At 43.3% G+C, this 16,165-nt stretch overlaps 1 protein-coding gene across 1 annotated transcript in view; it reads right to left on the reverse strand.

Moving 5' to 3' along the window:
• Positions 1 to 566: 566 nt before the first annotated feature.
• The window catches only part of LOC115464368 (vomeronasal type-2 receptor 26-like), a 49,066-nt gene continuing 33,467 nt past the window's right edge, over positions 567 to 16,165 (reverse strand). The window contains exons 4-5 of the mRNA XM_030194754.1: positions 11,330 to 11,456; positions 567 to 1,465 (exon numbers count right to left, since the gene is read on the reverse strand). Coding sequence (XP_030050614.1) covers positions 567 to 1,465; positions 11,330 to 11,456 — 1,026 coding nt within the window. The remainder of the gene's footprint in view (positions 1,466 to 11,329; positions 11,457 to 16,165) is intronic.

Below are 16,165 nucleotides of genomic sequence, written 5' to 3' on the forward strand. Positions count from 1 at the left end.
AACACTGGGCTGCCCCCTAATTCCTCCTCCCATACTGTCCTTGACCTGTTAATTGTTTTAATGACAGTCAGAGGAAATAATCAGCGGTACTTTCTGGTTCAGTGCCACTGAATATCAGGTGATATGTGGTCCAAAGGGATTTAAGAGAGCAGGAGATTCTCCTACCCATTTAAATTGCTTTGAATATCGGGCCCTTTGAGTAGTAGGGATCTAGGAGTGAATGCAAGACTAAGGGATAGGAAAAAATAAGCTTTAGTTATCATATGAATTAAAGATCTAAATCAAAGACAGTTCCACAAATTTGAATAGAGAGGTGTGGTAGCCATGTTAGTTCACTTTTAAAGGTAATCAATAGAAATAAAACAAAATAAAACATGGAAAAGAAAATAAGATGATACCTTTTTTAATGGACATAACTTAATACAACCTTCGAAAGCTAATCAAGAAATGTATTATATGTCCAATCTTATTTTCTTTTCCATGTTTTCTTTTGCTTTATTTCTATTGATTACAAATTTGAATGAACACAGCTTTATCTTCCATAGAATTTCAAAAAAACATTCATTTCAGTTGTTTTTTGTAAGATATTTCCTGCTATTCATATCGGGCCTCAATAGGATAATGCAACATTTGGGCATAAAGATACATCCCAACAGTCCAGCACTGGAAGCTTGTATTGCAAATATCTCCACTGCTACCATGTATTTTCCTCTTGTGCTCAAATATGTTGGGATAAAAGTCAACCAAACACTGCAGAATACCAACATGCTGAAAGTAATGTACTTGGCCTCATTGAAACTATCAGGAAGATTTCTTGATAAGAACGCAGTGATGAAGCTGATACCAGCCAGAAATCCCAGGAAACCCAGAACACAGTAAAATGCAAAAATTGATCCTTCATTACATTCAATTACTATTGCCCCAGTTTCTGATTGCATGTTATGATATGGGAATGGGGGAGCAGTAAACAACCAGATGAGACAGAGAGTAAATTGAAAAAGAGAGCAGGAAAGTATTATAGTATATGAAATCCTGGAACCCATCCATTTCCGGAGCTTGCTTCCAGGCTTGGTTGCATGAAAGGCCATAACCACAGTGATGGTTTTTGCCAGTATGGAAGAGAGTGAGATAGAGAAAATCATCCCAAAGGTAGTCTGACGGAGAATGCAGGTCACGGGTTCAGGACGGCCAATGAAAATCAAAGAGCATAGAAAGCAGATCATAAGGGAGATGAGGAGGATATAGCTGATGTCTCGGTTATTGGCTCTCACAATAGGTGTGTCTCTGTAATGAATGAGGATTCCCAGAATGATTGCATTGATAAGAGAGAAGAAAATGCTGCTGGTAGTCAAAGCCATCCCCAGAGCTTCTTCATCGGACAGGAAAATTATCAATTTTGGGATACAGGTATCTCTCTTGTGATTGGACCAATGGTCTTCTTGACATTTCATACAGTTGTCCATATCTGAGGAAGATGAATATTGTTTTAATATTTCATAATCAGCATTGGTTTTTGGATAGTGCATGACCATTAAATTAATACTCTATACTTCAGACTACAGCAGATAATGTTGTCCTATAATATCTTAATGTTTAGAATGGTGAAGCAGTTTTGATGCACATCAACCAGTTCATAGGTGCCTGGTATAAGAGGCTTGGAGAGGCTAAGCTTCCCCTGCTGTGCTCTGAGGGGTTTAAATTGTTGATTTGCCTCCACCCTCACAGCAGGAGCTGCAGTGAAAGCCCTCTAGCCTTGTGTAACCAGCTGTAGAAATTGGTTTATGGTTTAATTTGTTTACTTTACTGCTGGGAAAGCAGGGGGGGGGGGGGGGGGTTGGCTGGAGGTGTCCTGGGTTGCCAGGGAGATATTTAATGAAGATGATTTCCTGACCTGCACTGAGGACAGATACCGTGTTTCCCCGAAAATAAGACAGTGCCTTATATTAATTTTTGCTCCCAAAGATGCACTAGGTCTTATTTTCAGGGGATGTCTTATTTTCGGCGAAACACGGTACAAGCCATACCCAAATGCACCACACTAGAGAACCAAACGATTACACATACAAAAAAAAAAATCCCAACGATGACCCCTGATAGAGGAAGAATGAGGAAAAGAATGTGTTGCTTTGTGTTATAGACGTCCGGCTCTCACAAGGACACAAAAAAACAAACAACCTCCCCTAATAAACACAACACAGTACCATATCGCCATCACTACCTCCACACTAATGGGAACTGGGCTGGGTGGCTAGTTGCCAAGTAGTGAGTTTCTGGTGGGAGAGTGTGGGCAGCCATCGGGGCCAAACAAAAACTTTGCTAGGTCTTACTTTCGGGGGAGGTCTTATATTTAGCAATTCAGCAAAACCTCTACTAGGTCTTATTTTCAGGGGATGTCTTATTTTCGTGGAAACAGGGTAGCAGCAGAATCGGATACTGGGCCAGAATGATCAGAAAAAGTCACCAGACAACAAAGGTAGAAAAGATCATTTTATTTTCATTATAGTGTTTGGAATATGTCCACTTTGAGAATCAGGTGCTCAACATTAAAAGTTTATATTTATTTACTTATTTATGGCATTTTATCCCACATTAAACATCAATTAGGGTGTTTTGTGGCTCTACATGAGAATTGTGATGATATGATCCCTTGTTTCATATTGTTGACGGTCTGCATTTTCCGTATGGGTGGTATATTGGTGTATTAGGTTCTGCCCAGTGTAATATTTATGGTACAGTAAGGTTCTGAGTGTGTTTTTGCACAAAGTTGTGCATAGTGTTTTGCAGTTGAGCGATTGTGCTTAGAATATGCTTTGAGCAACCACTTTATTCTTTGACATATGATACATATCTAATATCTAAATTTAATAAAAGGTATTAATTGTGACTTTTATTTTTATTTATTTATTTTTTTCTGTGTATCAGACAATTATGGATTTAAGCTCCACCCCTGGCCCCACCTCTAACCCCGCCCCCTTTAGCCTCCCCAAACAGTTGGGCCACCGACCGCCTATGAACCTGTTACAAATTGGAATCGGTGTGTACAGTAGACAGACACTTTGCTAATTCAACTCATCTCACTAAATGAAAAATACATAGCTGCTATTGTTTCCTCTATATCTTACTCCTTTTTTTTCTTTTGTTTTGCATCTATTTTCTAGAAAGTGAGCAACATTAACACTGTAAGATTGATATCCAAAATGATTTAACCAGCCGTAAAAGGCTTCTGGATGGTTAATTCATTTGTGCAGGGCTATCTGCTAATATTCAGTGGCACTGGCTAATTAGTGGCTCCAAAAAGGGGGCACGGCTATAGGAGGGTCATGGGAGGATCAGGGGTGTTCCTTTAATTTATATGCGTTATTATGCATTAAAGAGGGTCCATACTTAATTTAGGTACAGGGATTTATAACAAGTTTTTATTGGTGTAAATGGTCACGCCTAAATGTAGTTACTGTATAATTATGGTACAGCCAGAGACCCCCCCCCCCCCCCCCACTGGAATGGTGGTGGGCCCAGTCATAGAGCCCAGGCCATTACAAACCTTGGCTGAGTCAGAAATCTGATGGCTGACATAACTGGGAGCTTGCTGGAAAAGTATGGCCTAGTTGTTAGTACAGATAGAGACCTGATGGTAAAGCCAAGTGTAGTTGTCTGGCTTAGGAAAAGGCCTGAATGACTTAAATTGGAAAGTTAGGTCAAGGAAAAAATGAAACAAAATGGAAGATTAGAGAATTAAAATGGAAACTATCAGTTACAAAGTGGACTTTTCTCTAATCTAAGTTAGAAAAACAAATTGAGAAATGAATGCGTCATGCCAGGTGCAAGGAAATGATTAAGAAAAAGGGGTGTCAACTTTGCAATTGGGCAAGATTGTGGTCAGCTAGCTTGGGATAAACAACTTAACATGGTAGCTTATGGGCCCCATTACTTAGAATGGAGATATGAGAATATATAAGGTGGGTAGATTTTGGGCGTGCCAGAAGACCTTCTGACTTGCTACACGAAGTGCTGTCCGGCCGTCCACCTATCTGCTTGTATTCCTGATCCTACTGCGTTACTGTGGTAAGATTTAATAAAGGTAATTACCCTTGCTATCTGTCTTCTCTCCTTCTTAACTAATGACTAGCAGGATGCTTAACCTCCTGAGCCTAAATTAGTTATGGGTAGGACCCTTACACATCTACTGATATTCACGGATATCAGGAGTCAGATGAAAGAGGTCATGTTAGAGGAATATATTTTAAGCCTTCTGGGAGACTCCCCTCGTCCATTTGGACACATGTCCATTGTGGGAGAGGGTCAATTCTTCCCGGGATAGAAAGGAAGAATTAAAACATTACGTATCTTTCCACAAAGCACTATTCTCTAAATGGCACGTAACTAAGCACTGGACCCGATTCTATATGTGACACATTATATCTAGGCACGTCTTAAATTCAGATGCGGTTTATAGAATACGCTTAGGCTGGGTGGATGTGTATAGATTTGTGTGCGGCTTTTATGCTAGTGCAAAGCTGGTGTAAATGCCTGCGCTTAAATCTACGTGCATAGGCCTGAATAATATAACAACACATGTAAATTTAATTGATGGAACAGAGACACCCAAAGCTCCTTCTCTGACCACACCCCCCATGTTGGCTGCACCTATTAGAATTAATTAAGTCCAATTAGTGATGATAAGTGGGTTTGAAGGGGGGGGGGTCTTTTACTAAACTGAGCATTGCTAATGATTTTAAACTGCACCATTCAATATTACTTAACAATATACGACTGCCTCTTGCTATTGTTGACAGGGTTTCAGATTTGTTAGCATTTGCCTGCTTTTAATCCTCTGATGCAGACACTCATTTTCATTCCCATCGGGAGAGACAAGGAGGGATGGATGGTTGATAGGAGGGTAACATAGCAGAAGAATTTCATGGTTTATAATGGGATTTAAAAAAAACAGATCTTTGTTAAGTCCTGTGCTGTGGGAATTATTATCTAGGGCAATTTTCCTCAAACTACAAAATAAGAATGATCTCAACAAGAAAAATGGATGAGTATGGCTTATACAGATTTCTTATTTTCCATAATTTTTTGCTTACTTCTGAGTTTCACACAGCAGGAGCTGTGGAGGGTCATTTTCGATATAACATCCAGACGTTTTTCTGAAAATATTTCAATTAATGTCTAACACACAGGCATAAATGAGAAAAGCATCTAAATTTCTGGTTCGATTATGGCTTTGATGTTTTCAGTCTCAATACATCCATCTGTAAACACCATTTTTGAAAAAAAAAAAAAAAAAGGTTCCAGGAAAAAACATAGAAAAACAAGCCATAGGGAGGTCTGTCCGGCAGCATTCCCACTGAACTGACCACACAGACATCCCAGCAGTGCAGAGAGGCAGCATAGTGGTCAGTGCAGTGAACTTCACATAAAGGGATCCAGGTACAATTCCCACATAAGCCTTTTCATATTGTATAGTGAACCTTCCAGGAAGAGAGAAAACCTACTGTACTTAAAGGTCCATCACTTCCTCACCACTACAGTGAAAATAATGCTGCTTCTCACCCTGTCCACAGTGTCTCTCTGTAATAGGAAGTTCCGCCTCAGATCTTCCTGTTGCAGAGAGACACTGTGGGCAGGGTGAGAAGCAGCACTATTTTCAGAGCAGCCTGCAAGGGTGAGGAGCAGGGAGAAGGAGCTGCAGAGGAGAGGGGGACCTGCTGGAGTGCCTTGATGGGAGAGGTAATAAGTGGTGCCAAAGACAGAATGCGACCACAGCGGGGGGAGGGGGAGCATAGAAGAATGAGGAAGCAGATAAAAGACAGATAGAAATATTAAGACCAGGGCGGGGGACATGGGAGAAAGAGGAAGCAGAAAAAGAAAAGAAGACAGAGAAAGATTCAGACAGGGTGGGAAGGGGGCACGGAAGAAAGAGGAAGCAGATAAAAGACAGACAGAAAGATGGGGACCACATCAGGTGCCATGGGATAAAGAGGAAGCAGAAAAAGATGACAGAGAGAAATTTGTGAACCGGGGAGGGTGGCGGGAGAAAGAGGAAAGAGAGAGATGTGGGGGGCAGGGAAGGATGCTGGAAATAGGGGAGGGAAAGAAATGGAAGGGAAACAATGGTGATCATGAAAGGAGGGAAGGGAGGAGATGGCGCCCATTTAGGTGAGGAGAGTGTAAGGGAAGGGATGATTTGGTGCCCTAGGAGGGGCGGGGAAAGAGATGATGCCTATGGAATGAAAGGGAAGGGAAAGGATGAGATGGTGCCCAGGGAGGGAGAAGGGAGGAAGGGAGATGGTGCCCATTCATATGATGCGATAAATTGTGCAAATAAAAAAATTATTTGCACTCAATTGTACGATTGAAACTTTTAATTGATGTACAGTCCTAATATACATTTAAAAGCTCTAATTACTGACACATTAAATCTGGACTTAGTTCATGGGAAGGGAGGACATGGTGCCCATAGAATGGAGAGGAGAGGAGGGCAAGGAAAGGAAGATGATAAAATAAAATCACCAGATAATAAAGGTACTAAAAAATACATATTATTTTGGTAGGGCTGCACAATTAGTGCTGCCACTCAGAGCTGCCAGGGGATAGGGAAATACGTAGTGTACATGAATGTAGCTCACCTACAGCTACTACTGAGAAAGATGCCAACTAAATCCAAATCGTGCGATTGAGAATTTTAATCAATGGGTGTCCCTACTATATATTTATATATACTAGCCTTTGAGCCCGTAAAAATGGGCTATTACAGTGGTGGAAATAAGTATTTGATCCCTTGCTGATTTTGTAAGTTTGCCCACTGACAAAGACATGAGCAGCCCATAATTGAAGGGTAGGTTATTGGTAACAGTGAGAGATAGCACATCACAAATTAAATCCGGAAAATCACATTGTGGAAAGTATATGAATTTATTTGCATTCTGCAGAGGGAAATAAGTATTTAATCCCTCTGGCAAACAAGACCTAATACTTGGTGGCAAAACCCTTGTTGGCAAGCACAGCGGTCAGACGTCTTCTGTAGTTGATGATGAGGTTTGCACACATGTCAGGAGGAATTTTGGTCCACTCCTCTTTGCAGATCATCTCTAAATCATTAAGAGTTCTGGGCTGTCGCTTGGCAACTCGCAGCTTCAGCTCCCTCCATAAGTTTTCAATGGGATTAAGGTCTGGTGACTGGCTAGGCCACTCCATGACCCTAATGTGCTTCTTCCTGAGCCACTCCTTTGTTGCCTTGGCTGTATGTTTTGGGTCATTGTCGTGCTGGAAGACCCAGCCACGACCCATTTTTAAGGCCCTGGCGGAGGGAAGGAGGTTGTCACTCAGAATTGTATGGTACATGGCCCCATCCATTCTCCCATTGATGCGGTGAAGTAGTCCTGTGCCCTTAGCAGAGAAACACCCCCAAAACATAACATTTCCACCTCCATGCTTGACAGTGGGGACGGTGTTCTTTGGGTCATCGGCAGCATTTCTCTTCCTCCAAACACGGCGAGTTGAGTTCATGCCAAAGAGCTCAATTTTTGTCTCATCTGACCACAGCACCTTCTCCCAATCACTCTCGGCATCATCCAGGTGTTCACTGGCAAACTTCAGACGGGCCGTCACATGTGCCTTCCGGAGCAGGGGGACCTTGCGGGCACTGCAGGATTGCAATCCGTTATGTCGTAATGTGTTACCAATGGTTTTCGTGGTGACAGTGGTTCCAGCTGCCTTGAGATCATTGACAAGTTCCCCCCTTGTAGTTGTAGGCTGATTTCTTTTTTTTTTTATGTTTAATTTGTTTATTGATTTTCAACTTTTCAAGTTTACAAACTTGTTTAGAAAAATTGGATATAATGAGGTTACAATATAAGAAAATGTATCATACATGAAAATTCCCTCAAACCAATACAAGTCCACTAGTGGGGAGTTCAAAATACAAACATCATTGAAGGTATATTAATAGGAAATAAACAATTTCAAAAAGAGTGGTAGAAGTGTACAGAGGACACTATATTCCAATTTCAAACAACATCATTAGTTGGAATTACTATTCCAACAGTCTTCCTAGATGTAATAAATGTCTCGAGTTGGGATGGATCATAGAACACAAACTTTTCAGAGTGGTATGTGACCAGACACTTGCACGGAAATTTTAAAAAAAAAAAAGTCGCTCCCAGCTGAATCGTTTCCTGCTTTTTTTGAAGAAATCTTTTCCGGCGCACTTGTGTGTCCTTTGATATGTCAGGATATACACTAATTTTTAACCCTTTGAAAATTTTTTCACAATTTTTGTAAAACAATTTTAATATCCATAGTTTGTCAGAAGACAAAACAACTGTAGCCAATAACGTGGCTGGTATTACTTGTTCAGAGTCTGAGGTTTCTAAGAAAGCTGTAACATCCAAAGGTTGATTTTGTAATATTTGTTGTTGTCTAGATGGAAGATAAAAAACTTGCGCTAGAGGAGGTATATTTTCTTCACTGATCTGTAAGATATCTTTAAAGTATATTTTCAGCATCTCTCTAGGAGCCACATTATCCAACAAAGGAAAATTTATAAATCGCAAGTTATTACTTTTTGAAAAATTTTCCATTGTCTCTGCCTTTCTTCTTAAATTAATTAAGTCTTTCACCATATTATTTTGAACTTCCTGCAGTCGTTGTACTTCTTTATCTTGTTTCTCAACTTTAACATTCAATTGCTTTACCTTCTCCTCTATACAGACAACTTCTTGTTTCACTTTTTGAATCTGAGGAATTAGTGCTTTGCCCAAATCTGCAATAAGTGTCCACAAACAGTCTAACGTAACTTCGGGAGGTTTAACTTGAAAAACTGCAAGTGAAAAGTCACCTACCCCCGTTTGTTGTAAGGAAATTCCTTCCATAGTCGAGGCATTTTGCTCCTCGATTGATGTTTCAGCCTGTGAGTTCAATTCAGCTCTTTGGTGATCTTCATGTGTCTCCCGTCGTCCGTCGTCTATCCCCCGTTCTAGGGTAAGACTCGGAGATGCCATATCTAGAGCTTCAATCTCACACGGCATTGGAGGGGGAGGGGGTGTTCGAGCGTCGGGGCTTAGAGAAACTTCCAGCTCTAAGGTCTCCTGCGCTCCTTCAACCAGCACAGGAGACAACAACGAGCCGCTCACCGGCGTTCTGGCGTCCAAAACTCGCTGCAAAAAAGAATCTATCGGACCGCTTCGAGTTGGGGTACTAAGCCGCTGGGAGGCTGTAGCAGCAGCTTTCCCCCTTCTCTTAGGCATTTTTAAGGTATGGCTAACACAAGAAGCCTTTAGAAAGGAAAAAAAATCGCAGGAGCGTCTGTAACACGTCTGCTCTACTCGGCGTATAGTAGGCTGATTTCTAACCTTCCTCATGATCAAGGATACCCCACGAGGTGAGATTTTGCGTGGAGCCCCAGATCTTTGTCGATTGACAGTCATTTTGTACTTCTTCCATTTTCTTACTATGGCACCAACAGTTGTCTCCTTCTCGCCCAGCGTCTTACTGATGGTTTTGTAGCCCATTCCAGCCTTGTGCAGGTGTATGATCTTGTCCCTGACATCCTTAGACAGCTCCTTGCTCTTGGCCATTTTGTAGAGGTTAGAGTCTGACTGATTCACTGAGTCTGTGGACAGGTGTCTTTCATGCAGGTGACCATTGCCGACAGCTGTCTGTCATGCAGGTAACGAGTTGATTTGGAGCATCTACCTGGTCTGTAGGGGCCAGATCTCTTACTGGTTGGTGGGGGATCAAATATTTATTTCCCTCTGCAGAATGCAAATAAATTCATATACTTTCCACAATGTGATTTTCCGGATTTAATTTGTGATGTGCTATCTCTCACTGTTACCAATAACCTACCCTTCAATTATGGGCTGCTCATGTCTTTGTCAGTGGGCAAACTTACAAAATCAGCAAGGGATCAAATACTTATTTCCACCACTGTATAGGAGGGGGAGTTGAAAGCCCCCTCCCCCCGCACCGCCGAGTTCGCCGCTGCCCCCCCTTCGAATTTGCCTCCCCGTCGCCACCCACCTTCCACCTGGCCGGGCCCCTCCGCTATTGAAACAGCGAAGGTCCGGGAACGCAGCACTGAGCTCTGCTGAGCAGCCGACGTTGGCCTTCCTTCTTCTTCACTGCCTGTCCCGCCCTCGTGTGACGTAACGTCGTCGAGGGCGGGTCACAGGCAGAGAAGAAGAAAGAAGGCCGAAGGCAGCTCAGCAGAGCTCAGTGCTGCGTACCCGGACCCTCGCTGTTTCAGTAGCGGAGCGAGGGCCCGACCAGGTGGAGGGTGGGTGGCGGCGGCGACTCCGGGTGGGGGCAGCATTAGCGACGGCGGTGTCCCTCCCTCGCAAATGCGCAGTACAGACCCTGTTCCGCCCCCGTCATCACGTATTGACGCGGGGGCGGGGCAGAGAAGGTCTCTACTGCGCATTTGCGAGTGAGTAAGACACTCGCCTTTTATATATGGTATTTCTGTGTTCCAGGAGAACTCACACAGCTGTCGCAGAGCCATGTATTTACTGTTACTGTCACATTTTTGGCGGATGGGAGGGGTCAGTGACTATTGGAGGATTTAGGGGGAGTCATGCCTTCATCCCTACAATGTTCAGTTGATCATTTAAGGCAACTTTTTCAGACTTATTCATGACTAGAAAAAGTCTAGATAATAACGTATTTCTATTCTGCCCTGGACCTTTTTTTTCTGTTCTATTATAGCAGAAAAACATCCAGATATAAAGCCAACCCAAGTCTCAGCTAAAGCACACCTCCAAGATATAGTAACATAGTAACATAGTAGATGACGGCAGAAAAAGACCTGCACGGTCCATCCAGTCTGCCCAACAAGATAACTCATATTTACTGCTTTTTGTATATACCCTACTTTGATTTGTACCTATGCTCTTCAGGGCACAGACCGTATAAGTCTGCCCCGCACTATCCCGGCCTCCCAATCACCAGCCCCACCTCCCAACCACCGGCTCTGGCACAGGCACAGACCGTATAAGTCTGTCCAGCACTATCCCCGCCTCCCAACCACCAGTCCCGCTTCCCACCACCGGCTCTGGCACAGACCATATAAGTCTACCCAGCCCTATCCCCGCCTCCCAACCACCAGCCCCGCCTCCCGATCAATTTAGATGAACTGCAGGATGAAACATTAGATGCAATTTAGATGAACTGCAGGATGAAACATTGAAAATCATGATTTAGATATTTTGATGAGAAAATGGTCCATCTACCACTTTGTGCCATTTTTGAGAAGTTTTTCTCTTTTGAAAATGAACATCATAGCAAATAATCCACAGTCACTGACATGCCACATGATATCACTCACCACTTTGGTTTGAGATTTCTCCCTGTGGACATGGAATACAGTCAAAGCAGCAGATGGGCTTTCCTTTCCTGGTTAATTTCATGAAGCCAGGAGGGCAGCTCTCACTGCATTTTGCTTGAGGAGGTGTCTGAATATTGAAAGAAATTCTGGGTAATTTGACATAACCTTCACCAATGATAGTTAAAATGCAGGTTGCTATATCTGTCCACCTATGGAACAATTCATGCTTTCAAGCATCTAGAATCTGAAATTTAGCTTGAAATGGCAATGTCTTGTGTACTGATCTTTCTTAGTTTACAGGTTACTGTGAGTGAACAGTATGTAAAATGCCTGTAAAATGTACTGGGTGCTTCCTGCAGTGTATACTCTAGTTTGTTTAAGCCTTTTGGAAAGGTAGTCTGCAGTATATTTTTAAAACTTCCAGACTGGGCTCTGACTGGCCCAGAAGCTTTTTTCATTTCGATTGTAGTGTTTTTCCCCCAGTCTCAACTCAGGAGAAGAGAGAGAAAAGGTCTTTGCTGAAGCCCTGTAAAATATTTGATAACTGGTGAGCAGCTATATATCCTGATCTCCCCAAGTACTTCCTAAATATATTTTTTATAGAATAAACACAATTGTTTGTTCACCCTGCTTGCCTGTACTGATAAAGAATCCTGTTGGTTTGTGTTTTGGATCTGTGAATGCTTTCTGGGAACTGTGGAACCACTGGGAGTGAGGCTTCAGGAACCTATAAATCACTGGGGATAATTTGAGAGTGGGAGACTCGCCCAAATGTGGTTGTGAGACAGTTGGTGGAAGGAGGGTGCTAGTTTAGAGTATAAGTGACAGCTGCAGGTGGACTTGAGCATAATGAGAGAGCAGGAAAAAAATATGCACATTGTCCCCTTCAACTCCTAAGCAGCTTGTAGATCAAAGGAAAAAACACAATTTGGAGTGGCTGAATAGAAATGCTAGATGCCGAAAAAATAAGATGGGAGAGATAGAATATATAGCACTAAATGCTGAGGTAGATATAATAGGCATCTCAGAGACTTGGTGGAAAGAGGACAATCAATGGCACACTGTGTTAACAGGGTACAAATTGTATGGCAATGATAGAGAGGATCAAATTGGAGGGGGGGTTGCACTATATGTTAAAGAGGGAATTGAGTCAAATAAAACAAACATTCCACACGACGCAGATAGCAGCATGGAATCATTATGGAAAGAAATTCCATGTGTGAAGGAGTGTGGTAGCTGTGTTAGTCCACTCTTAAGGTTATCAATAGAAATCAAACAAAATAAAACATGGAAAAGAAAATAAGATGATACCTTTTTTATTGGACATAACTTAATACATTTCTTGATTAGCTTTCGAAGGTTGCCCTTCTTCATCAGATTGGAAATAAGCAAATGTGCTAGCTGACAGTGTATATAAGTGAAAACATTCAAGCATTACTATGACAGTCTGACAGGGTGGGAAGGAAGTATGCATGGGGACATCAAAGCATATCATTGATATTCTAACAGGATGGGTGTGGATAGGTGAGGGGAGGGTGATCAACAGAGACATACAGCTTTATGGTTTATAATGGGCTAGGAACCCCAGATCCTTGTTAAGTCCTTTCTGTTGGGTGTTAAAATATTCAATCATTCTGACTTCAAAGGTCTTACGTTCTTGTATGGTTTTAAAGTTACCTTTCAGGATTCTCACTGTGAAGTCACTGGTACAGTGTCCTGGTCCTGTAAAATGTTGACCAATAGGCATGGGAACCCTGCTGGCACCAGTATTGTTCATATGATGTCTATGTAAATTGAATCGTGTCTTAAGCATCTGGCCTGTTTCTCCAATATAGCATCCTTCGTTACATTTTTTACACTGAATGATATATACCACATTGGAAGATGAGCAAGTGAAAGATCCCTTTATGTTGAATATCTTTCCTTTGTGGATGACTTTGGGGTTCTGTGAAATATTTTGGCATAGTTTGCAACTGGATAAATTACAGGGAAGTGTGCCCTTCTGTTCCTTTTCAGTCTGTGATGGAAGTTTACTTCTGATTAGCTTGTGTTTTAAATTGGGTGGCTGTCGGAAGGCCAGTACTGGTGGGGATGGGAATATCTCTTTCAGTAATTCATCCTCCTGGAGTATAGGTTGTAGATCTCTTATGATTTTTCTCAGTTTTTCCAGCTCTGGATTGTATGTCACTACAAGCGGGATTCTGTCTGTGGATTTTTTCTTTTTGTACTGTAGCAGATTCTCCCTGGGTGTTTTGAGGGAGGAGGCAATATTCTTGGAGATTATTTTGGGGTTGTAGCCCTTCTGTTTGAAAAATTCAGTCAGGCTTTTAAGGTGTCTGTCTCTGTCCCCTGGGTCAGAGGAGATACGGTGGTATCTTGTGGCTTGGCTGTAAATGATGGATCTTTTTGTATGTGAAGGATGGAAGCTGGAGTTGTGGAGGTAGCTGCATCTGTCTGTGGGTTTCTTGTATATAGATGTTTGTATACAGCCATCACTGATTGAGACCGTGGTGTCCAAAAAATTGACTTTTTCTGGGGAGTAGTCAATTTTGAATCTGATTGTAGGATGGTATGTATTGAAGGCAGAATAAAATCAATGATATGCTTTGATGTCCCCATGCATACTTCCTACCCACCCCCCTCCTCCCACCCTGTCAGACTGTCATAGTAATGCTTGAATGTTTTCACTTATATACACTGTCAGCTAGCACATTTGCTTATTTCCGATCTGAGGAAGAAGGGCAACCTTCGAAAGCTAATCAAGAAATGTATTAAGTTATGTCCAATAAAAAAGGTATCATCTTATTTTCTTTTCCATGTTTTATTTTGTTTGATTTCTATTGATAACCATGTGTGAAGGGAAAGAGTATTCTAGGGCTGTAGTACTGTCCGCTGAGACAGAACAAACAGACGGATGAAGAACTGTTTACAGAGATTAGGAAAGTTGGCAAATTGGGCAATGCTATAATAATGGGTGATTTCAGTTACCCTGATATTGAGTAGATAAATGTTACATCAGGGAGTTCCAGGGATATAAAATTTCTAGATGTAATAAATGACTACTTTTTGGAGCAGCTGGTCCAGGAACCGATGAGAGGGAGAGTCATTTTGCATCTGGTCCTTGGTGGCATGCAGGGCATAATGTGAGAGGTGGTGGTGTTGGGTCCCCTGGGAAACAGTGATCATAACATGATCAAGTTTGAGTACTATCTGGTATGAACCCGCAAAAGAAATCTACTGTAGCTGCATTTAATTTTCGAAAGGGTGACTATAATAAAATGAGGAAAATGGTTAAAAAGAAACTAAAAGGATTGGCTGCAAAGGTTAGGACACTAACCAGCTTATTTTCGAAGGAGATCGCCGGCCACCTTCCGACACAAATCGGGAGAGGGCAGGCGATCTCCTGAACCCGGTCAAATCGGTATAATCGAAAGCCGATTTTGGCCGTCGCCAACTGCTTTCCATTGCAGAGCCAGCCAAACTTCAAGCAGGGTACAGACGGCGGGACGGGGGCGTGGTTACAAGATGGACGGCTTCGCCCTATAATGGAAAAAAGATGGCCAGCTCGGACAAGCATTTCTCCGGCTGCACTTGGTTCATTTATTTTTAGGACCAAGTGTCGCGTCCCTTACCTGTGACGCTCTCCCCGCGGCGATGCCTCACTCAGGGTCCGCAGGAGGAGGCGCTGGCCGGAAGGATCGGGCCATTGCTGGCCATTTGCGGCGCTCCAGAGGGGCTCTGCCAGCCGCCTGGCCTACACCGGCTCGTTGCTGCTGGTCGTGGCGGTTGGGGAACACCGGCCATCTTGGCAGCGCCAGCGTCCCCGAGGGAGAGAGTCTCTTCCGGGCACGGGGCCAGGGAGCACTAAGGACACTCCTCTGACATCCGGATTGGCCGTTCACGGCTGGATGCCGCCCCTTCTGTTGGCCGGCCAATCCAGAGTTTCTTGGGCTGGCTGAGGGCTCCACCCCCCATCAGCTGTTTCTTGTCTGTCTGATGGAGGGGGCTATTTAGGAGCAGCTTCTGGCAACTCTCATGGCTTTGGCTTCTACTCGTGTGGATTACTGGGTGCTGTGATTCTTCTTTGGACTGATTCCCGTTGTTTGAACCCTTGCTCGGACCTGGACTGTGTTTTTGCTTACTGCCTGCCATTTGGACCTTTGCCTGGTCCTGGACTTTGCTTTTGCTTGCCACCTGCCTCAGAACCTTTGCCTGCACCTGGACTTTGTTTTGCTGGCCACCTGCCCTTGAACCATGGCCGATACCTGGACTGTGTTTAGCTTGCGGCCTGCCTTGAACCTTGGCCTGGAACTGGACTGTGTCAGGTGCCTGCTGCCTATCCTGAGTTCAACTCGGACCTCCGCCGGGGTTCCAGTCCTTTTTCCTCAGGTAAGAAAGGGATTGTTCGGCTGCCGAACGCTGTTTGGCACGGGGCTCACATCTTATTACTGCAGGGCTTGACACCAAGTCTCAAAAAAGTGCCCCAATTGACCAGATGACCACCGGAGGGAATCGGGGATCTTCTCCCCTTATTCCCCCAGTGGTCACCAATCCCCTTCCCAGCCAAAAAAAATTAAAAAGAAATTTGCCAGCCTCTATGCCAGCCTCAAATGTCATACCCAGCTCCCTGACAGCAGTATACAGGTCCCTGGAGCAGTATTTAGTGGGTGCAGTGCACTTCAGGCAGGTGGACCCAGGCCCATCCCCCCTACCTGTTACACTTGAGGTAGTAAATGTTGAGCCCTCCAAAACCCACTGTACCCACATGTAGGTGCCCCCTTCATCCCTAAGGGCTATGGTAGTTGTGTAGAGTTATGGGGAGTGGGTTTTGGGGGG

Source organism: Microcaecilia unicolor, chromosome 3, assembly GCF_901765095.1.
Source record: "Microcaecilia unicolor chromosome 3, aMicUni1.1, whole genome shotgun sequence".
Lineage (NCBI taxonomy): Eukaryota > Metazoa > Chordata > Amphibia > Gymnophiona > Siphonopidae > Microcaecilia > Microcaecilia unicolor.